Source organism: Marmota marmota, unplaced genomic scaffold (assembly GCF_001458135.2).
Source record: "Marmota marmota marmota unplaced genomic scaffold, marMar, whole genome shotgun sequence".
Lineage (NCBI taxonomy): Eukaryota > Metazoa > Chordata > Mammalia > Rodentia > Sciuridae > Marmota > Marmota marmota.
Genome location: NW_026000169.1, coordinates 10,678,930 through 10,703,853, shown reverse-complemented (window position 1 = coordinate 10,703,853; position 24,924 = coordinate 10,678,930). Strand labels below are relative to the sequence as shown.

The window sequence follows — 24,924 nt, the reverse complement described above, 5'->3', positions numbered from 1 at the left end:
CCTACTATATGCTTTTTACTCTCTAAGTAATAAATATTTTACATTCAACAATTAAATAATGTATATTCCCTTCTGAGGAAGAAGGCATTTTCCATTTTTTTCCAAAATATTTAAGAATATCTATATGCTTATACTCTTGGTTTTGTTATATTTTGAAAAGTAATGAAGTTTAAAAACTAATCTCTACCCATTTCTTTCCATCCATATTTCCAAAGTGATTTATTTAGATATTGTTATGACTATGAGGAGTATATTAGAATATCTTGTGTTCTTATGCTCAGATTTATTTATTAAGTCATGTTTATTTGCCCTCTTAAGTAAACAAAATGAATGAATCAAAGTGAATGTTATCACCACAGAGTCTTTCTTTCTAATTCCCAAGAAGTAGATGTGCATCAAATTCCTTCCAGAATTTTAGTTTCATGCATAATCATTATCATGATCTGAATTAACTACTTGTGCACAAGAGATCTGTGTTTGTTAATAATAAATGCTATTATTTTACACAGTCCATTTTTGCCTTTATTCAATTCTACTTGTCCTTGTATTTACTATTTTCTGAAAAAGCATTGAAGGATAGGGATATAATCCCTGCCTTCAAGGAGTTTACTAGTCAGTTAATGGTTTGGGGCAACAAATCATGATAGATATTTTTGTCAGTGCTTAATGTTTTGAATCCAAATACTCCAGATGGCAGTTAGACACTAGGCTAGTAGCCAATGGCAGAAGCTGTGTTTCTAGCAATTTGGGGAAAATACGCTATTAGGAAGAAGTGGCAGAAATTTACTATCTGTATGAATTAAGGCAGTCAGCTTAGAAATTGAAAGGGGTGTTTCATGAAGTTTCTTCACTCTGAGCACTGAAAAGTTCTTGCTTAGCATGTCCAAGTAAAGCAAGTATCTTCACAAGAAGATTCTATCTAACTACTGTATATAACTGTGTCATAAAAGCCATGTTGTCCAAAAACCAATTGTATTATTTTTTCTCAAAATAGCAACATTTAGTCATTATATTTTCAAATATCTGTTATTTATCTTCCCATTAGATATTTTTGGACCCAATATTGGACCATAACAGCTCATCAGAAAGAGCCTATAAATGAACTGCCCAGTAGTGCTTGGTACACATGATAATGAATTATATAAAAAAAAAATAATAATGATTAGGCTTGGCTATGATAGATACAATTTAAGCTAATGTTGTTGTAAGTAGAGAACATCATATTATTCAAACTTGAAAAAGCATTTGGGGCTGGGGATATATTTCAGTTTCTAATATGCAGCAGACCTTGGGTTGAATTCACCAGTGCTGAAATTCTTCCTAAAAAAAAAAAAAGTTCAATAATTTAATGAGCTACACTTTAGGGGAAGTACATGACTGAATGGTCCCAGCACTTTTACTACCAAAATGCAGGATTATGGGGAAACTTCTCTGCATAAATCAGTCCCTCCTTTTCTAAAAAGAAATAGTTATGTGTTTTGATTATCTTACAAAGAATATATGATAGACAATTACTCACGTATGTAAAAATGAAGGTATTTTATATATTAAATTATTCATCTCATTCCAGTGTTTCTTTTTTCTTTCCCCCTGTTATTTGGTGATATTTATGTGTCCACTGTACTATGACTTGATTTTTTTTCTAATCTTTTTCACAATAGTTATGTTAACTAAGTTCTTATGATCGATACTATCACTTCTAAATTTTTAAAACCTCATAGCTGATATTCCTGCCTAATTAAACACATCATGTATGTGTTGCTCCCATCCTGTGGCTTTCTATTACCTCTATTTTTAATTTAAACCCTGCCCTGCATTTCAAGGGCTTCCATGGATGAACTTCCTTAGCCTGCAGACACAGTGCTGTTTTGCATTCCAGGATGTGCACTCAAATGCATTGCCTTTCTTTCCTACCACTCATTGTTCCACACCATCCTCTATAATACCTTGTCAACAATTATCTTGTTCTGCATCTTTCTTTAAATTGTATACATTTATTTTTTAGAACACAAATCTGGTTAACATCTTTCTTTTGACTATAGCTGATGAAACCCAAAGATTAAATATAAGGTTAATTAATTAAATTAATTTTTTTTAACCCAACACAGACAATTTGGGATACACTAAAGTTAGAAGGCTGAGCTGAACTTTGTGTTTAAACAGACTAAGAGTCTTTTATCCTTACAGGATATCTTGACTCTTACCCTGAAACTAATGTTAGAATTTTTTTATGATCTCTAAAATACTCCAACCCTGGTAAGAATTAAATTTTGGGTTTTTATATTACTTAAAATATCATATTCTTATTCCCTCTCCTTATCGTCTTCCCCACAACTCCCTCAGACAATATTTTTTTTTTAAAGGAAACAATCACACAGGATTAGGTGGAATCTGTTTGTTGATTATCATTTCATGTCTCCCTGGTGCTCAGTGTTCATAAACATGTTTTATGTCTGTGAACCTATAAGCAGCTCTCATTTTTATCTTAGATAGTACCACAACCTACATCTTTGTCTTCAATATTTTTGCTCCCTCAGGGACCATTGTTTCTTCTTATAGTAGAACAGTTAAAAAGACAGAGCTCTGCACAGACAGATCTGAATTCTCATCCAGCTGTAAGCCACACAATCTTTGTGTCCATTTCAGTTCAAAAAGCATTTTTTTAGGACAACCAAACTCAGATTAAACCTGACGGTTTTTATTAAAGGATAAAAATAATTCATTTATTTGATTAAGAGAATAAAGTAGATTTTTTAATTCAAACATGCACCATCTTCAACCTTTAAATTCAATAAAATGTTTGAGAGTATTTATAACCTTTTTAAAATATTTTTTGAAGTTGTAAATCTGACTATAGTGATTTATACTTAATTATTGAATCCCTTTTTATGGGTAATTAATCAAGTTGTTTAATTATCTAAATAACAGAATAATTTTCAATATTATGAAGTAATTCTTTAAGAAACAAAATTAAAATTTGAACAGCTGTATTGTTCACATTATTCATTTTACCTACAGATATTTAAGACATGTCATCTTTCCTATTCTGAAACAATCTCAGTTTTGGTGTGCCTAGGCAGAAATAGGTATTGTTTCCTGTAGTAATAATACCCAGTGGATTTATATTTTTAAAGACAAGAGCACAATATACAATAAAATATGAAATTTACATAGCATAATATTGTTATTTAGCTAATCTGTTAATATACATATATTTTTAATATTATGTATCAGCTGGGCATATTTTAAATTTGAATTTAATATTCTAAATGATTTTATAAATGGTTCAGAATGATGACAGAAAAAACTGCTTTTCTAAGTACAAAATATAATGCATACATTTTTTAACACAAGTGTGGAAAATGCTTCAATTCTGATCATTGTTTTTTAAATAGTAAACTCTCATCATATTTAAAGTGAATGATCCTTTTACTCTTCATGTAATTGAAGATTTAGCAATTTAATTTTATCCTTTCTTCTGATAAAAATATAAATAATATAGTTTTTCTAACACAAGATAACTTTATAGGGACAATCATTGTTGATAATCTAAATATATTTCACTAAAGTTGTTCATTCTTTCTCTGGAATTTGTATCTTTCATTGCTTTGCATTAAAAAAGGTATTATTTTATTAATGATTTTAATTTTCTATTTTCATCTATATCATAGTATCTGGAAACAGCAATGTGTATTTTCATGAAAATATGTACTCTTTTCAGTTTTGCTTTGTAGAGAGACCTCATTTATCAGGACCTATGGCCTATCTTGAACAAGTTTATCCTTTGAAATTTCTCTTTCAGGAAAAAGTATCAAGATAATCCAAAGAACCATTCCACAGGACTTGTGCTTGAGAGCTTTTTACTTTAGCATCAATCACTTTGTAACAGAAATGCTACCTTGCATAGTAAAAGCTATTTACTCTCAAGACAAATGGAAAATAGGATATTAGGATATGTATATACACACATATATTATAAAGTTTCATTATTGCTTTCTCATCCAGATTGTTAAAATCTTTATGAAGTGTTGAATGAAGATGAAAAGAGTATTAATCTTAACATCTAATATTATTATTTCAATGTAAAACATCTTCCTTTGTTTTAGGTTACTTTACCATATGGTTGTTGTTATGAAATAAAAATTTTCTTTGTAATTTATTAATGACTTGTTAAAGAATGTTTTCTATGTTACTTAATAAAAATTATTAAGTGATAGCTTAGTGGGAGAGTGTATGTTTTAGGCAATCTTCTGTAAAACCCTAATCCTCAAGATAATTTTGAGAGTTGTCTGTGTTTATATTGTGAAGTAAATTGAACTTCTGGCAAGAATCCAGTTAATTTTTATCAATGTAGGTAGACTGACCAGATAACATTCTTCAAATACTCTCTTCTGATTCCCACTGAATGCCTATTTTGTATTTCTATGCAACTCATGCTCAGAAAAATTGTTATAGGTACCCATTTCAACAAGTCAAAGAAAGAGATATATAGGGATTGAACCAACATGGATAGTAAGAAAACTATGTGTACATGAAGCTGCATTCTTTTGTAATATATTGCGTGAATTTAAAGTACAGAAGTAGCTCTTGACCGAATAATGTGAGATACTTGCCTCCCATAGACATTGGAAAAGAGTTATTATAGATTTGCTTTGAGGCCCTGAACATACTGACAGAGATTCCATCTATGTGGTATCTGTCATTCCTCCCCTAAGATGTTAGTCATTAAGTTGAGATGACAGCTACTTTCCTTAAGTATTTCAGGATCTAAACAAAAATACCTAGAGAAAAAATAACACATCTGAGTATGAGTAATTTCTGAAAGGTGCATTGTTTATTATTGATTAGTCTTTTTCTCTCTCTTCTACTTCTGTAGCAGTTATATGCTGCCCAGCTAGCTGCAATGCAGGTGTCTCCAGGAGGAAAGCTCCCAGGCATACCCCAAGGCAACCTTGGTGCTGCTGTATCTCCTACCAGCATCCATACAGACAAGAGCACAAACAGCCCGCCACCCAAAAGCAAGGTACCCTTTTGAAGCTTCCTATGTTGCCACCTAAGAGTTTCTCTTTTCATTCAGTGGTATTTGTTGAAGGTCTATTATCTATTATATGACAGCAAACTGTGTACATGGAGGTAAGAGTCTAGCAGAAGTAATAAGTATTCATGTAAATTTACATAAACGCACTGAGTAATTCATTTGTTCAATTAATCAGCAAACACATGCAGACAACTATAATAAAAATGTGATAAATAAATTATACAATAATTTATCAGATAAGTATTCTATGCCCAAGGGACTTACAGTCTTATAAAGTAGATACATATAAAAATAGCCAACTAGCTGTATTCAATGATGAGAAATAATACATTTTATAAAGACATAGACAGATAAGGCACATTGGAAGTTATTAGGAAGAAGAGATTAACTTCACTGAGAAGTGAAGTGTTTGCCAGAGAAAGAGGAACTGAAATAGATCTTAAAGTATGAGTAGGATTAGGACATATGGAGTGTTTTTTTAAAAATATCAATAACTGTTATAATGTGGCATGGTATAGATGTAATTTTAGATATGTCACCCATCCACTGAGATTATCATGTAAAGAAGCAAAGATAATAATAGTATTAGAAGTAAAACTATTTAGAAGCAGTTTTGGTTTTGCAGTTAAGAAGCATGTGGAACACATGGAAGGAGATTGGGAAAGTTCATGTAGTGTATGTTTCAGCTTAAACAGAGAAAGAAGCAGAAAAAATTGATTCAAAATGTTTTTTATTTTAAGCCTTACATATATGATGTTGTATGAATAAATTAAGCTTTCTGTGAACAACATAAGAGTGACAGTTAAATAGTATTCCATGAAACTACTCAGGAAAAATAACTGCAAATTTTTTACCATGTTAGAAAATAGGAAATGGAACACTAACAAGAGTTAATTTACCCCAAAATTAATTTTTTCTGAACTATGTAGAAAATTGCTTCTGATCTCCTTTCCATGGATGGAGATGATGAAATATATCAAGAGTAACAGGGTAAGAGTAGTTACAACAGTGGAAAGGAACACAGAGAAGAGGAGTAGAAAATATCAAAAGAGAAATATATAACAGCTTATTTTTTAAAAAGTCTTTCTCCAAAAACTTGGCAACTCCTCTAGGATGTCTTTCCCAGTTACATACTATTCCAGAGGGAATTGGGAATGAAAAAGGGATCGACGGATTAGGAAAGGCCACTCCAGCATCTACCTTCCCATAACTTCCAAGTCCTTTTCTATATTATTAAGAGAAAATCACATTAAGAGTGTAACTTAACCTGGACAGAGACCTTGGACCATGATTCACAGTACTATGTGTAAATACATAGCAAAAAATATTGTACACCCTGCAGTGACATTAGGGAATACACATAAGCCACGTTTAAGGTCTGTTTCGGCTGTTTAATGGACCTTGCATGTTCTGTGCTTAATGCGTGTCTAAGGTCTGATCTGCTTTTCTTTATAATCACAGCAGCATGTAAATTTTTAAAACTCAGTAATAATTATTTATTGAACAAAATTTAATTTTAAAGCAGTGATATTTTGGTGTCTCCATGGACCAGCAGTTTTAATGTATTCCATGTTCAGGCTAACTTTGAGTAAAATAAATAGCTGTTACACCATAGTCCTTGTCACATGCAGATAGCTCTGTGAGGTATTGTGTTCTGTTTTTATTCCCTTGATTTACTTGTGTGATTTCACATCATGTTTCAGAATTATGCATTGTAAGAGGATGCTTCATTTTAGGATTTTAGGATCCATAGTTCAATTTTAAATAGCTGATGGGTTAAACTTTTTGTCGTTAATATCTACTCATTAAATCACTTTTACAAATAATCACAAAGCTTTTGACGCCAGTCTCATCTATTTATGCTTTTATTCATTTGTCTATTCATTCATTCATTCATTCATTCATTCAACCAGCCATGCAAATGCTTATTGAGCAATTTCTACAATGATACTTTTGTAGGTAATCCTGGCAAGTACAAAAGTGATCTGAAGTTTTGCTTTGCCACTATTAGGAGTCTTCTTTATGAATTATATGGTTCTATATGCTCACAGAGCACTATAAACTCTGTGTAAAGGAGGCCAATTATTTTAGTAATGTTAAAATTCTGCCACACCTTGTGATGTTATATACCTTTATTTAATATTAGTAAAAAATAATTAATATTAGTTCATTTAATATTAGTGAAAGAGTAGATTATGTTTCTATTGTTATATATAATTTAAAATATATTTTGTCTTTTATCTTTGAAGTTCAGTTATTTTTTGAAATTAGCCTTCATGAGTTTTCTGTCATATAAAATTTAAGAAAAAAAGCAGGTATTGTATTTCCTTCCATCTGCAATTGTAAAATACGTAAAGTTTAACAAAGTCTCTCTTTTTAAATGACAGTGACAATATAATAAAAATATGTCCTTCCCTTGCTCATTGTTCCTCCACCATAGTCTACAACCAATTTTATTGTCAGAAAAGATTTCTTTATGTGCTTATGTTAATTTGACTCTGCAGTAAAATGTAGTGAATTTAAAATAGCCACAGCAACAAGTATCATGGTCACTTTAATGAAGAACATAGCAAAAATAATAATAATAATACAACTAGCAGTAAATAAAGAACACCCATTACAATATAGGAATTTACTTCCTTGCTGCATAGAATTAACATTTACACATAGCATAGTAAACATTTTGACTTCACAGAGTTATTTCATTTATGTATAACAGCTATCATTTATTATCATATTTATGTTTATAAACAATCAATTTTTAGTGGCTCAGGGTATTTGCTGTGTGTTTTATTGGCAAATTTCATGTTTATCTTACTATAAAATAGAATTATTTTATTTAAGGACTTTGTGTTTTCTATATACCTACCTGGCATAAACCAAATTGATGGTTTAGAATAAAAGATTTGCTGTTTAGAGCAATGGAATCATAAGTCGTAGCCAGGCAATGATGTAAGGATAATGATCTTATTGACGGCTGTCAAAATTCATACTGTGTTCTGAGTTTTACTGGCTGCCGGTCTTCCTGGGTGTGCCTTTGCCTTTGAGTCACAACTCCAGAGAAGGACACAAACAAAACTTATTTGCAATTTGCAAAAAATGGAAGGGGGGAATCAAAAGGAGGGGGCTCCAAAAGACTGTAAAATTGTACAGCATGAGTCCTCTGATGCATGCTGTTTTCAATCTGCTGTGTGCCAGTTGGAGGCTCAGGGAGTGTGTGTGCGAGAGAGAAAGGATAATGCTGAGAAATGATAGAGTGGCTGTGACCTCCAAGCTCAGCCTGGAAATCCAAGACATTGATTTCACTTAGCATTCCTGCTGAGAAATCTGGCGGAGTTCAGTTGTAATAAAAGAACAAGATTCTGTTCTAATGGTAATGGCGTATGACAGACATATCACTTTGTCTGTCCTCAGCACCAGAGAGTGCAGAATTGGAGAAAGGTCACCTGACCTGCCTGTGGTGTTGTACAAGTGCTGTACTGAGCTTTGAACTGCTGACTAGGAACATAATTATTTATAATATTAAATGGTAAAGAAACCTTCAGAGGACTCACAGTGAACTTCTAAATACTACACACAGGAATTGTATTTTGTAAATGTGGAAAACAGGAAAAGAAATCTGGTCTATTCAAAATTTGCGTTGGAGAACAGGACAGCCTTGCTTACTGACTTACATGTCCTTAAACTTACTGTCTGTGAAATATTTGCATTAATGCCTGCTATATTATCATTGGTTAATTTCTTAATGCCTTGATTTCATTAGCCATGTGCCACATGTACATTTTTATCATCTAATTGGCTTTGATAGTATGATAGATAATTAAGACCATCAGCATGTTTTTAAAAATTCTCAGCAGTTATAATATTTCTAAATACATGGACACTTGTCTCCTTATCAATCATTTAAATTTTCTCCTCTGGATCCCACTCCACAATTACATTTTTTTATTGAACAACTAAAGTAAATATATTTAGCTCTTGGTGGAGATTCTCCTAGCTTGTGTGTCTTCACAGCCAAGTTGATGGCTAAGTATTGGTAAATAACAGTGAATGAAAGTATAACATCATGAACTTTTGTGCACAAGAAATACTATGTAGAAAAGTTTACAAAAATCCTGCCCTGAAAATACGGAAAAATAATTTAATGTATAATCGAGTAATATTTGGAGCTTAAATCCCATATATAATAATGTTGTTTTGGGTTGCTCAAATGCCCTAACAAGTATTTAAATTTGTTGTCAGTTTAAATTCTGGATGGACCAATATATTTTGTATATAGCAACTTTCATATTTGTACCACATATTGTCTATTTAGATATTTTGCAAATTTTTTTGCCATGTTGTAAGATCCTAGAAAGCCTTTGATTTGTGATAGTAAGTGGTCTTTTCATACATTTGTTTTCTAATAAATTATTCTAAAAAAATAGAGCCAATATCATGTTTAAAGTAAGTCAGAAGAAATGTATGCTATTTCATACAAGACTCCCATAATTTTTAGTTTTGAATAGCTTTATAATTTTATGTTATCAAATCTTCCTATGTCCATAGCTGTGCTAAACATCTGAACTTCAATTTTTAAGTGATTTACTATTGTAAGAGTATAACCACCCCTTGGGAAAATTTGAAGGGCAACTTGTAAATCTACTGAAGACCTCTTGGTATTCGATGGAAACCTATATATTGCTTGCAGCAACTAAGAACAGCTAGTGTGAAAAGCTGATGACATGAGAGAATTCCTGGGTGCTTTTCTTTTAACCTTGCTGTGACCCTAGTCATAACCCTAGTCACAGTTGTGTCTCTATCAATGGCACGAACACACAGATTGTCCAAATCAATTTTTTTGTTCTTTTCAAATACTTCTGGCAGTGATGTTCCCATTTGCTCAGCAGTAGCACCTGGGAGTTATGACAAGGAAAAGAAATGTTTCTCTGACAAGCCAGAAATGGCCCCAACAAGCTGACCAGACACAATCAGATTGTTTCTGCTGCAATATCCTTATAAATATTGCTTCAGATTCAAGAGGAAGAGCTGGAACTTTTTGTTATCTGATTCACTTTCACAGGCACAGTAATGAAGATCTTTTCCGACTTGGTGGCCAGTGTTTGTCTTAGTAATATCAGTTGTGCCAATGACTCCTATCAGCCACCTATTTTATGCTGTAATGCACCAATCAGATAGTTTCATGCTATCATGATATGGATATCAAACATATCCATATACTCTGATCTTCAGGGTAGATTTCTGTAGTTTAATACTGTGAGTTACAAACTGGTATACATACAAGATTATTTAATGATATGCTGGGAGTGTGGGAAATCAGAGGATAATCAAAATTCAAATCTGTTCTAACAGATTTGGGAAATGAAGTCATTTTTAGTAACTTGAGACAATGTTTTATAATGCCAAGTGGGATGAAAGGCAAAAGCGCTTATACGATATAACAACAACCAATTCTACCACCACCAACGCAAAGTATAAAGGCAAATTATATTTAGTATTATAACAAAAGCACTCTTTAAAGACAAGACATCAAGGAAATTTCCCAAGTTTTAAAAGGACTAGCAAGTGTTAAGGGCACCACAGGAATATTTCCATGGTGAAAAGTTCAAAATACAATGTTCAATATAACTTTAACCTCATTTCATATTTTTCATATTTCATCTGCCCATAAAAAATGTTGAGTAATAGTAGTTTCTAGAAGTATTATTTCCAATGTGTAAAAGTCCTGAGACTACCACTGTTTGACTTATTCTTAGAGTTTTTCAGGTCAAGATCTCAAATAATCATTACTCACTGTGCAGGCTAGGATTGGTCTCTGAACACAGTGCCCCAAAGTAATCCTTAGTGCTGAAATAGTATGTTAACAAAAGAGTAGCTATCATTAACCTCTGTATGTCAGTATCAAATAAAATCACTGATCCATTCTAAAACCGTTGGGCCTGATATTTTTGCAGATTCCATTTCTCCTACAACTTCAGAATAGAATGAGATTAGCTTCAGCCGATTATGACTGCATTGGAATTGGCCATTTCCTATTCTTATGCTTTAAACACTGTCTGGCAAATCAATTAAATGCTAGAATGTCCCTATTACTTTGCTGTGCATAGCTGCTTTGTGCTTTATTGAATAGCTGTTGAACATCCCCTTCTCTGTGTATCCATATCTGTGAAATAACTACTTTGTGAGCCTTTGAAATGTGCTATGGATGTGCCATACTTAAGAGGTACATTCCTTTCAGAAGAAAACACCCCATGGAGTTAAACTGTAAATATGGCCATTATCAGCATCATCATCACTTCCTGGGTGGGACATATTTACAGTGGATGTAACATAGTTGCCCTCTCATTTTAAATAAAATAGTTTTCTTTTTGTAGTCCCATGTTTCTAAAGTGAAATATATTAATGAAGCGTTATCAACAGAACCCCCATGATGAGGTTCCCCCTTCACTTTTCATCTATATGCAGCTGATGGCAATCCCAGACAGGTAGGTACTTAACACAGGCTTTTCTGAGATCAGTGTTATCATTTGTCCGAAAGGTCATTTGCCAATATGTTCTTATCATGTGGAAGGGGGTTGTTGGTCTCATTTGTACCATAAAAAAATGATAAAACAAAGAAACAGACTTATATAATCCAAGAACTAAATGAAAAGGCAAAATATACAGAGGGATTCAGGTAATGTCCTCTGAATCCCACTGGCCTAGTTTCTGGTATACTGATTTTGTTTTGACAGGAAGCTGTCTCAAACACAGCATGATGAGCCATGTTAAAGCTTTTTAATAAACTGTGGGGAAAGAAGGGGATGTTGAACATATGCCTGCATAGGAATACCCACAGAATCATATTTTGTAAGTGAAAGTTGCCCTTTAAACTAGAGTCAACCCCAAGGAGATCCCCTGTCTAAAAAGCTGTATGTTTAAAACATTTTAATCTAAAAACCAGGCTGTCAAAACTCAAATCATTTAGGGAAGTAAGAAACAGAACCGTATAAAAGGATGTCACAGATAGGAGTGTGTCCTACAATCTCAGTGAACTGGACAGCGAAAAATGCTGAGTCATGAACATATCAGAGACAGAGAACACAGGAAGTGCACTCACCTACGGTTAGCTAGCTTTGGGGGAATTACAATTTCCGCTTCCTAAATCATACTTCAAAAGAGTTGAAATCCTCCACTCTTTATCCTAAATTGTTGACCAATTATTTGAGCTGTTGCTAACTGACCCTTTTCAGCATCTTAGGGCTCACCATTTCAATAGAGAGTAAACATGAGACAAAGAGCACAGCTCAAAACTCAGAGTTGATTTTCCTTGTCAATGAAATATATGTTGCTTACAGTAAATTAAAAAAAAATTAGGTGGTCTTTTTCACAGAGCTACTCTAATGTGTAAATTTCCTTTAAAATTGTTTCGTGTGATGGGAAAGAATGTATATGTATGCTTCCTTGTTAGATTTTCTTTGAAATTTCCTCTAGAGAGAAGAAAGATTTGTATTAATGTTTTTAAATGTTACCAAACAGAGCAGAAAGAAATCAATACAGAAATTCAACAGAGGTAGATGTGAGAGTTAAAAAACAGATAACAATTTAAACAAGACAGGTCCAAACTCAGTCTTCAAAAGTTTATGATTTTTTAAAAATGTGTAAGATATTTTATTTATAGAATCATGGAAGATTAAATCAGAAGAAAGCCCAGAAGTTATTCAGTTCAACAAACAGTAACTCAGTCACAGGTGACTTTGCCTCTATCTAGATTCCTACAATGACAGGGATCCCACCACTTTCTGAGAGGGCATTATTTTATTCAGAATAACAATGTCACAATGTTTTTATTTAAATAAAGCTGTAACCAACTTTCCAGAATTTTATCTTGTTCCATTGAACAAGAATTAACAATTCTATTTGTTAGTTCTTGTTTAGTTCCCAGTGACAGCAGACTTACCCCAAACTGGGTTAAGCAAAAACAAAGTATATTTACTTATAGTAAGATGAAAAAAAAATGTTCTAACTTCAGGTCTAGCTTAATCCAGAGCCCAGATAAAATCGCATAGAGTTGGTGTGTAATTATTACCTCTGTTCCTTACTCTGTTCTTCTCAAAGGACTGCCTCTCTTCAGTGTTCTGTAGCACCCTGTGCTTACACCTGCCATTCATTGATTCAACATGGATTAATTTATGCCCACCATGTACCAAGTTTAGCTAAAGGCAGTAGAACTACTGCTGTGAACAAAGTTGTTCAGTCTCTTAAGACTTTTCAGTTTAATGGGAAGAGACAAACTCTAAGCAATTAAACAAATCAATAGCTTTATATTTGGTAAGTGAAAAAAATAAAACTTGGTAAAAGTTACAGAGTGCCAAGGACAAAGTACTAGGCCTTCTTGAGAAATAGTATTCAGGGAAGCCCTTTCTCTGATTCAGTCCAGAAAAGGAAGACCTGCAGAGGTCTAAGAAAAGAATGTTCCCAAACTGGTAGATCAGCAATTGCAAAGTCCCTGATCTGGGAATGAGGCTTTGAATTCAAAGTTCAGAGGAAAGGCTAGATATCTGAAATGTAGTGGACATGAGGGAGCGAGTGTGATAAGGAATGAGGTTAGGAAATGAGAAGGACCAAATTGTACAAGACTTTCTCATGTAAAGGATTTGTTTAGAATACAGTACTTCCTTTGGAACATTCTGGAATATGTATCCTAATGACATCCTTGACATTGCTGTCAGACAGAGAAGGCAGTCTAATTTGAAAATACCTATGAATTGACCACATCAGTGTTAGAGTCCTAGGACCTGAAGGTGGAAGTGGACAGCATAGAGTGATCATACAGCATAGAGTACTTGGTGAGGGATATGATAGGGTACACAGACTGAAAGAGACAGTCACACACAGCTTAAGAAAGGCAGCAAGTAAAGGCCATCAGGATGGATTTATCCTGGCATATTTCCTGACTCTTTTTATTTTTCAGATTCCCCTACTTATCAAGGATTTTTTTATTAATAATTTTTTAAAAGTACAATTGGTAGTACTTGTAACCATCCATATGAAACAAATTGTAAGGCCTGTTTCTTGGAGTTATTTTTCAGCATTAGTGACCCATAAGTATTGATGTTAAAACGTTCACCTTAAAAATTATAGTTGTTATATTCTAGTGCTTATTAAGAATTTGGAGACTCCTTTATTACTTAATGTGTTTTGAGCAGGCTAATAAGCTGTACCAAAACAAACAAAACAAACAAGCAAACAAATAACCCTATTTTCTGATTAACTTGCTCTTTGATTTTGATACCTTTTAAATTTTCAATTTTTACCCATAACTTATAATAACCCAGTATGCTTTCAAAAGATCTTCCAATTTCAACAGACTTCCAGCTACCTTTAAAAACAAATATCACTGGAAAATGCACTCCAATCCTAAAATAACTGAAGTAGGGTAGTTTTTCAATTATGAATAGCATTTTTTTGTCCCTGGGATATTTTTGCAAACTCTCCTGAGTTGGATATTTACAGGGAACAGTTTTATTTCATTATCTTCCTCTGCCCATCTTTTTCTATTTCTTCTATCATTCCTCCTTTCCCTATGCCTCTCTTCCTTCTTTCTTCTCTCCAGTTATAGGCTTTTTAAAAGTCACAACTCCTCTTATATAAGCATCAATGTCACTTATTTAAACACAAGTACATACACACACAAAAACTTCTGTAATGTTTCTGTAAAATGTCAATAGATAAAAGAGATTATTTTCTTGTTTAATCTTTTTTTCATTATATGAATTATTTAAGCATATACTTTCATGATGCACTTAATATTCAATTTATATTACTGATATTGATTTATACACAAAGATCTCTGAATATGCCTATTGTATTATTTTCCATAAAGTGAGATTTTTTTTAGCTATACCTTTTTCACATTTACTGATGCACATAGCAATGTGGACATGACATTGCCAGCACAAAGTTCATTTAAGGAACCATAAAGACTATTTTAATCCAGAGACTGTCCAAAAAGTTCTAAGATAATGAAGTTCTCCATTATCAATAATATAGTTTCCAATTAGTGCTAATAATCAACTGAAGAACACAGACATTCTTAATTATGATTTTTAAAACAAAGACCAGAAATTGTATGACTTGATTAGTATTAAATGTGTGGGGGGGAGGAAATGTCTTCAGCAGATGCTCAGTTAATGTTGCAATTTGCATGGATTGTGAATTTAGGGTCTGCTTAATATGATCAGAGGAATTTGCAAGCACATATCCTTTATCTCATATATTATATGATTTGAGAATATAGAAACATTATACATTTAAAATATAGAATGACTCCTTTATTTTTTGGAAATAGGGAATAATATTAAAACCTTTCTTTTTAACTTAGAATATTTTTAAAATTTGCTATATTAAAATAAGAATTTTGCTCATTAAGGAATACACCTAAATAAAATATCAAGAGGAAGGTAGAAATTTCCCCAAACCTGAATCGTATACCTAAGGTTGCCATGGGAACAATGTGCCCCTTTCCCAGTCCTGAACCTTCTTATAGATAATATAATTGGATGCTTCTTAGGATTGCATACTCCCCCCTTGTGAGCTGCAGGACTTAAAATTGTATTATTGCACAGCTTTTGGCAGTTGTTACTTCCAGCAACAGACCGGCTCATTCATTGGGTGACTCTTTGAGAACCCAAGTTTAAGAAATACTGTTTATTATTTTGATTTTTCAAAGGAATAAAGGTGATGTCTCTAAAGGAAATAAAGACCAAAATTTTATTTTCAGGTTTCATATTGCCAAATTAATATGTAGGAAAATATGTATACTCAAAAACATTGAAAAAATTATTTCTCCCCCAATTATTTGTGAATACCAAAAAAGACTAATTATGTTATATATGTTTTTTCTAAAACCACAAATTGTGTGTTATTAAAGCTCTGTTGCAGTGTTTTGCAAAACCATTACCAGCTTTGGGTCTGTAGGAGACTTTCTTTTAAACTGGACCTTTCAAGAGCCAAGGAATCTTGTTTCTTCTAGTTTATTATATAATTTGAGCTGTTATGTTTGTTGTGCAATTTTGATGACTTTTGGCAGTGTAGATATTTCATAAATGGGAGAAAAAGAAATTGAGACCAAAAATAGAAAGGATGAAATGCTGAAAAAATTCTTGTCTTGTGGTATTTCCAGTAGCACTTAAAATAACATCAGAAAAAAATACTGTTGTGAAGTATGTTTAAAAAAGCATTATGACAGCAACAGGAATGTCCTTAAATAGGTACAGATTTGTGTTCTATACTTCTCTATGCAATTCTTTTGAGGATCAAAGTTACATTTTAAGTCAGTGGGAGCTCAATATTCAGGCCAACCCTACATGAGTATAGGGCAAGACAAGAATTTTGGGTCAAATGATGGAATTTTTAGTGCCAATTTTCATGCAAATAGTGCTGTCATTTATCTAAAATATAATGATGGTTCTGATCCAATTTTAAGAGAAGGTTTGGGTAATTTTGGTTTGGTTTGGTTTTTCTTGTCTTTTTGCATTAGCATTCATGGAGTTACACGGAGCTAGAATCTGACCTATTACATCTGGAATTATAGTTGTGGACTTGGGAAAAATAAGCGAAGGACAGATCAATTCTGTAAGATGGATCATATTTAAAAAATTCCTTTGTCAAATGAATTTTAAGTAGCTGACCCTTAATATGCTTTCAATAGATTGTGTATGAGATTAAATATCTGTGTCATAACAACTCAATAATATGAAGTGAACCCTTAGTTATCACTACTTTTGATTTAGTTTTTATAATATATGTGTTTGCGAAATTACATGTATTAATAGAAGATGACTTAAGATAATGTGTCTATATAGGAATTTTATTTTTAAAAATCAGTAACATATTTTTGATCTATTATAAGATAAACTTTTGGGATATTTGTGTAGCCATATTTCTTTCTAGAATTTTGGGCATGTAAAATGAAGTATTTTGAATTTAATTAGACAAAATGAAATATTAAAGCATGTTTTTAAAATATTCTTTCAAAATGTTCTTAAGACCATTTAAGGTATAAGACCCTCTTAAAACACACAGTTAATAATATATAACTTGTTCTGAATGAGATATCTTCTGCTTAAAAGAAAATGATGTTTCTTCACTGATTTATACAATTTTTAAAAAGTCATGTAATGAACCTCATCCATGGATAAAGTTTCTAGAGATACAGAAGATGTCAAAACATTTATTAAAATTTTTTTAGTAAACCTTTTTGAGCATCTGTGACATATGTGCTGAGCACTATGGTAAAATAAAAAAAGGATAATAACACACTGTACAACGTAAGGGGGGAGGCAGATAACACACAAAATGCTGGGGGCAAAGTGCCACTCAATAATAATATGGAAAAAAGCAAGTTATTACCTACCCTGAGAAGAAAAAGGAAGATAGGAGGATAAAGACATGGCTTTCCAAAGACATGAGATTTTGAATACTCTTGAAGGACAGCCTGGGCTGAGTCACAAAGGTATAAAGGATTGGGGTACATGGATTTGGACTTAATTTTGAAGAAAGAAGTATGGCGGAATGTGATGCATTTCTAGAACTTTGTGAGTGAACTCAAGCGGAATGAAAATGCAAAGATGAAATGTCTCAAAGTTGGGGTCGGTCTAATGTCTTACCATGACCTTCTGTGATCTAGTTCCACCTATCTCACTAACCTAGTTTTATACTTCTGCCTTTCTCCCATGTCCCAGAAATTTATTTTCCAAATAGATCACTTCTTTTTGTTCCTGTTAGTGCCACTCTACTTCTCTAGAGTGCTGTTGCCCTCTTAATTCCATTCCCCTCCTTGTCTGGCACGTGCTGAATATTATCTCTCTCAACAATCACATCCATAAAGAACTGGTTGTTCCATGACATGTGACCCCACTGCACAAGCACATGCTCTAAAAGCTTATGAGTAAACACCTTATAATGCTTTGGTTCACTTGTCTTCCTTTTAGTGATTGGATGTCCCTTGAGGGCAGGGAAGGATCATATCTTATTCATCTTGGGCACCAGGTACAGTACTTGGCCTGTTATCATTGCTGTGTTTCTTTTAGAAAAATGAGCAATCAAAGGTCAGTGGCTCACATCATTGGAGAATAATCTCTATTCAGCATGAGCAAAATATGCTTATACCTAGGATAAGTTGTACTCTGTGAGAGGCCTTTTTCCATCAAAAGATTATAGAACCCAAAAATTGTTTACCCTGTTAAAGTTTGTCAATACAATGTATTTAGGAAATATTCTGATCGTTGGGGAAATATTATTTGTGGTGAAGCAAGCATTACTTACCAGACCTTATTGATCTGAATGAAGTACTCACTGTTTGATTCTCTGATTGTAAAATGGCTTTTTCAGGTATCTTGAAATTAGGAAAAGCATGCCTTAAAATACTCAGCAACAGGTTTTAATTAATAAATTGGCATTTTATCTTATACATTAGCCTTATGAATTTGTTTACTGTGAATCCATATTTGAGTAACTGGCTTCTCTTACATTTGCTACAGAATTAAGTGAATGTTGAAATGAAAGACAAAGGCTTATACCAGTATTTTCTAGTTTTGTTATATTGTTTAATTGATAGTCCAAATAAACTTTTAGAAAAGAGAATTTTGGGTTGCCCCTTCCTTTGATAATCTTTGTAAGATTGCCCTTCTCTGCTTCTCTTTTATGCCAAACAATCTAGCTCAAAATTGGTAGAGAGATACCTCCTCCATATACAGACTTATTTGTTTATATTATATATGTGCATATTATATATATATATATATATATATGCATAATATATATATTCCATCCAAAGCTAGAAAAGTCAAAATTACAGATTCATTCTATTTTTCCAAAACAGCATTGAAATAAGATAAAAATCTAAAGCAAATACACTCATTCTTTTTTCTTAGTTCATTCTAAATAGTGTGATCAAAACTCTTCTGTTTCAATGTCATTGTGGTTGTTTTATTAAAATCTTTTATACTACCCAAACTGTGAATTGTAATTATTCTGGTAATGTTATGGGCTGGGAAAAATTAAACATGAGGCATTACAGCCGAGTTTCACTACACATTAATTATTTTAATTGACTATTTCTTAAATGAATATCTGATAAATCAATCTTACAATTCCTCATGCTTCATGACATGCTTAACTCAATACAGACACTTAGGAATCATTATGCTGTGAGAGCTTTAATACAAATTCAAGATCATTATAATTAAAATCAAACTCTTACCTGATCCTCAGTTTTAAGCCTTTTCATTTTTATTTGAATTTTCTTTGGCCTGTATCTTGGATTTAATATTATAACATTGATAGGCAGAAGAAATAATCTGCTAAACATCCTCAATATATTGAGAAAAAACTATTTTGTCTCCAGGATATGGCTTTAATTGACATTCTGTATAAATAGTGATCACCTCTTAGAATTCTTTAAAGACATCCTTCCCTCCTGGTCACTGCCATGAAGACAAAGAATGCCTTAATGACTCTGTTGAGGTTATCATTAAATAAAGGAGATTTGCAGGCTTCAGCTATAAATCACCATGAAATGGCCTGTGGGTTACCTTTGACATACTCATTTGAAGTAAACTGGGATGGATTCATAACCTTTGGTCAAGCCAGTAGGTGGGCTAAAGGTCTCCTCCATCCTGTCCTTCATTTCTTATAGGATTGGTTCCTCTCTAAATGACTAGAAAGGATTTAATTGTATGTAAATTTCCATGTGTTTTACATTGAAATGAAACAGGTCCATTGAAATAATAGTGTTAAGGATATTTATGGTGTTTACTTGAATTTCAAGTAAATATTTATTTTTTATACAAACCTTAGTTATATGAATACATTTGGAATTTAATTAAAACTACTTTGTAAAATATTTCATAATCTGTTATCATAAAATGTTACCATGTTCCAGACCAGTATTAACCAAATTGAATGTGTGGTCCCTATCATATAGGGTATAAAATTTCTTTAGCATTATGAAGAAATTACATGATTTCGGTTGTTATTCTGATTTTTGAAGAACTTATGGCCTAAAAATCCTATTCCCCTTTTGGCAACTTGGCTTACTAAAGATATGACTATTGACAAATCTTTAAATGTCTCTAACCTCAGTTTCTTTATCTGGGAAATGGAGTCATTATAGCACATACTCTTGCTATGAGAGTAAGATAAGACCTAATATGCAAAGGTGTTTTGTAACTTGTAAATTAAGTTTAAATGTTAGGGAATAAAGTAAAAAGTATTAGGAAATCACTGCAAGTGAACAGCTATATAACTAAACAATATTAAAAATTTATAGCTGTTTCTAGAACTCATTAAAACATAATTATGTTTTTATAATATTTGTTACTCCCACAAATATTGACGTAACAAACTGCATTGGGTTATACACATTTATTTCTTCTTTGGAAACCAACTCTCCTCATGACAAAATTGTATTACAAAATTTGTTGTAATTTGGAAAAGGCAAAAGTTTGTTGGTAAAAATAGCATAATTCCTGCATTCAATGAGACATACCATGATTTTATTTGCTTTCTAATAGGTTAATAATAAGACAAGGGAGAAATCAATCATAATTGGAAAATAATTGCTTTTGATGAATATGTTTGGGAATGGAAATTAATCTTTTTTTTTTTTTTTTTTTTTTTGGTGCTGGGGATTGAACCCAGGGCATTGGGCTTACAAGACAAGCACTCTACCAAATGAGCTATACCCCTAGCCCCTGGAAATTAATCTTTTAAGTCATTTTTTTTGGTGTTGGGGATTGTATTTAGGGCCTCACACATATTAAATACATGTTTTATTAGTGATCTGCATTTCTAGTCCCTTTTGAATAAAAATAATTTCTAAAAAAACCATCTAGTCGTAAATCCCAAAGAGCAATTTTTAAAAATTTATTTATTTGTTCTAGCTTGTTATACATGACAGCAGAGTCACACATTCGTGTCTTTATACATGTACCTAGGGTAATGATGTCCACCTCATTCCACTGTTTTTTCTACCTCCATTCTTCCTCCCTTCCCTTCCTTCCCCTTTCCCCTATCTAAAGTTCCTCCATTCCTCCCATACTCCCCTCAACCCCCATTATAGATGAACATCTACTTATCAGAGAAAACATTCAGCCCTTTGGTTTTTTGGGATTAACTTACTTTACTTAGCATGATATTTTCCAACTCCATCCATTTACCTGTAAATGCCATGATTTTATTCTCTTTTAATGCTGAGTAATATTCCATTGTATATATAACAACTGAAAGGCATCTAGGTTGGTTTCACAATGTACCTATTGTAAATTGTGCTATAAACATTGATGTGGCTGCATCACTGTAGTATGCTGTTTTTAAGTCCCCCAAGAGCAAATGTTATAGCAATCAATGTTCCAACAACTCATGCCTTACTATATAATTATATTTTCAGAGTCTTCCAAAAGAGTGGGCTAAGGAGCCACAGAATAAGGAAATTATATCTTTATCAAACATTCTAAAATCCAAAATCCAAATCCAGGTCATGATCTAGTAAATCAAGCACATTAGTGATGAAGAATTCGTTCTAAATAACTAAAAAATAATGAAAGACAAAAAGTTTTGTTTTCAAAAGCACTTCTTTCAAAACATTCTTTTAGATTACTTACAGTGTTTCTTTATTGAAATTTCATAGTAATTTATATTGCCTTAAAATGTCCTGTCATTTATTATGTTTATATTGCTTCACCTGCTGGAATATACATTTCATCTCTCCTGCGATCTATGATTCCACTAAGAGTAATGCTAAAAGATGCTTGTGAAACATTAAAGAATTAATTTACCACACGAAAAAAGTTTTTCCAGGGCAGATGGTACAACCCTTCCAATTCTGTGTTTGGAAAGAAGAATCATTAATACAGCTTTTAACCTGAAGAATGACAAATAAGTGTGTGTTAAATCAGAGGAGGTAGGAGAAGGGAGTTTTGCATTTGTTTTTACTTTTCTTTGGACCTTTTTCCTTAATTGTTCACTGAGTGACTCTTTTTCTCTATCTGCAATAACTGGGGTGAAAGGGGTTTGCATGTATGACCTAGCAAAGTTTCGAGTTAAATTAATAGAAAGCCTGTCACTAAGGAGGTGCTGACAATGGTTTTGTTGGGTGACATCTCTGACTAGAAAACAATGAGTCCCAGAGACATGGAACTTTCAGCTTCAAGGGGAAAGCAAGGAGAAAAGGGAGCAAGGTTTGAAGACTGGGAAGAACTATGAAATTTAAGCAGTGAAAGAATTCATTTGAAGAAATTGAAATGTTACAGGGGTACATTTTAGTAGTGCTTATACTCCTATTCCATTATTCACAAATCAAAATGGCATTTGCTTAGTATGTATTACATGCATTAAGTGTAGATATAAACAATTCTTAAACATTTTAATGAAAAAAATAGAAAAACTTAGACTTTATAGGAACTGATTCATTAACCTCAATTATTTATCTAATTAATGTTTAGTAGTAAATATTTGGTTATTTTTTAATTCAAGGCATATGTGAATGATAATATGCTGACACATACCCTCAAGAAAGTTGTACCATAAAGGGTAAGAGTCCTCAGATCATTAATGAAGATTCCTTTAAACAAATAGTTTTCTTAAACTATTCAAAATCTAATAATTTTGTTATCAACAATTCCAGAAAACAACTTTTATGGAAACAACAAACACAAGAAAAGGAATACAGACAGAGATATGATTATTACAGTCAATAGCAATGGGTGCTACCTTAGACTTTCCTAACTACTTGCTTTGTGTCTCATTCTCCTTCAGATTTTTTATGCACACCTACATGTCCATCCTTCTCTAAGGGCCTATGCCTTAGACAACTTGACACTCATTCATGTCTCCCAAATATATATCCAAAACATTAATAGCTATCATTAACTGTCAGAGATCTAGAAAAATGTAAGCCCTAAGAGAACCATAAATATTTTTTGAAGAGGAGTTTTTGAGCCTTCTGAGAATCTCTCAAACATTTAATTGTATTTTGTTTCATGATCATGAATGTTCCATTAACATTTCCATTGGTATTTTTTTCCTGACTGATAGGCTATGCAGAATTCCATGTGGTATTTTTACCATTTTTTTTCAGTTCTAGATGGACACAATATCTTTATTTATTTATTTGTTTGTTTGTTTATTGTGGGGTGCTGAGGATCGAACCCAGTGCCTCAGGCATGTTAGTTAAGCTCTCTGGCCACTGATCCACAACCTCAGCCCACCTCTTTTTTGATATAAATCCAGCATGCCATTAATTTGTTTTGATGATGTTTGCATTGTTCTTCTGTCTCTCTGATGTTAACTCCTTTGTAGTTTTAGTGGAGATGCTGGTGCGCTCATTTCATACATTCAGGTACAGGTAGGGATGCCATCCCCAACACAGAGATGGCAGTAGAGTTTGCTCAGTGTAACTTTTCTTTCTTAAGGGTTTACTTTGCAAAGCTGTATTGCTCTATGATCTCCTTTTGTTTGTGTGAATCCATTCCATCATTGGTAATTTTCTAGTCCTGTCTCCTTTTTTTTTTGCACATATTTTCAAAAGTAACTAACAGTAAAGCAATAGAGACAAATTATTTGTAATTATAAGTTTGAGGACTGATTGGGTGGTCTAAATAAAATCACATTGCATTTTCTTATGCATAGAGTGACCAAATCTAACTTCTTTAAAGTGTTCTTTAAAAGCTTTTGGAGATTTATATCTAGAGGTTATGAGAAGAATTAGTGTGGTAAGAACATCAGTTCTTACTGCTCTAGGCTTCTTGGTTGAAGAACTGTTAATCATTTAAAAAGTTAATAGTAAACATCCAGATGTAACGTATACCATTAGGACAAAACTACCATCATTATCAGATTTTAAAGTTCTCTCAGGACCAGAGAATGAAGTTGAGTCTGAAACACTAGACATTTTTTTACTGGATCATGTCATAACTGTTCTCATTCAGTCTTATTTTTGATTCATATTCCTCTCATTCTTCATCTTTTCAAAGATAGAAAAATTTACTCTGCAGAATTTCTGAGTGGCTTTTCATCTGATACTGTGGCTAAAGAACTACTCATATGACATCCTTCTAAGTAAATATATGAAAACTATTTATATAGTATATTTTTGGAACATTTTGGAAATAAAGAGTATGGATTAGACAGAGAATAATCTAAAATTAAAGTCTAAAAGCTAAATTGGAAATGTTAAAAGGAAGGGAGGAAAACATTCAAAGAGAAGGAAGGAAAATGTAAAATGGAATGCACCTGGCTCTACAGAGGATTATAAATAAAACTGAGGGGTTATAACAGATCATACTGCTTGAGCATGCTCACAGCCAGGCAGCTGGCTTTCCCCAGGGCTTTAGTTTTCAACTAGGGGTGATTTGTCCCCCAGGAAACATAGGCAATGTCTTGCTGTAATGACTTGGGTAAGGGTGCTACAAGTGTATAATTCTTGGGGGTAGAGTCTAGGGTTACTGATAAGCATTTTGAAGCAGAGGAAAGCAACTCAAAATAAAGAATTATTGGCTGATATAGTATTGAGGTTGATCAAGTGTTCCATCAAACAGGAAGGTAGACATCTTTTATGACCTACCTTCAGAAGTCAAACTCTGCCATTTCTGCAATATCCTGTTGGTTGTATAGATCAAATCTATTCATTGTGGGAGAGTTTGACACAGGGGCTTAAAATACCACAAGGCAAGAACTATGGGGGCTAACTTGAGTGGGTATCACAGAAGGACTCTGTGGGAAGATGGCATTAATTTGGATGAAAGTATTTTACAGCCTTGGTTTTTTTAAATTAAAAAATGAATGTGAAATATGGTACTATAGAGCCACATTTTTTATTCTTTCCTCTGTTGGGATATATATAT

General features: G+C 32.8%; 1 protein-coding gene across 19 annotated transcripts in view; it reads left to right on the top strand.

Annotated features, from left to right (window-relative positions):
- The window catches only part of Sox5 (SRY-box transcription factor 5), a 960,532-nt gene that overhangs the window by 887,939 nt on the left and 47,669 nt on the right, over positions 1–24,924 (top strand). For all 19 annotated transcript variants that reach the window (XM_048787312.1, XM_048787308.1, XM_048787306.1 and 16 more), the window contains one exon: positions 4,877–5,023. In XM_048787312.1, the coding sequence (XP_048643269.1) occupies positions 4,877–5,023 (147 nt within the window). The remainder of the gene's footprint in view (positions 1–4,876; positions 5,024–24,924) is intronic.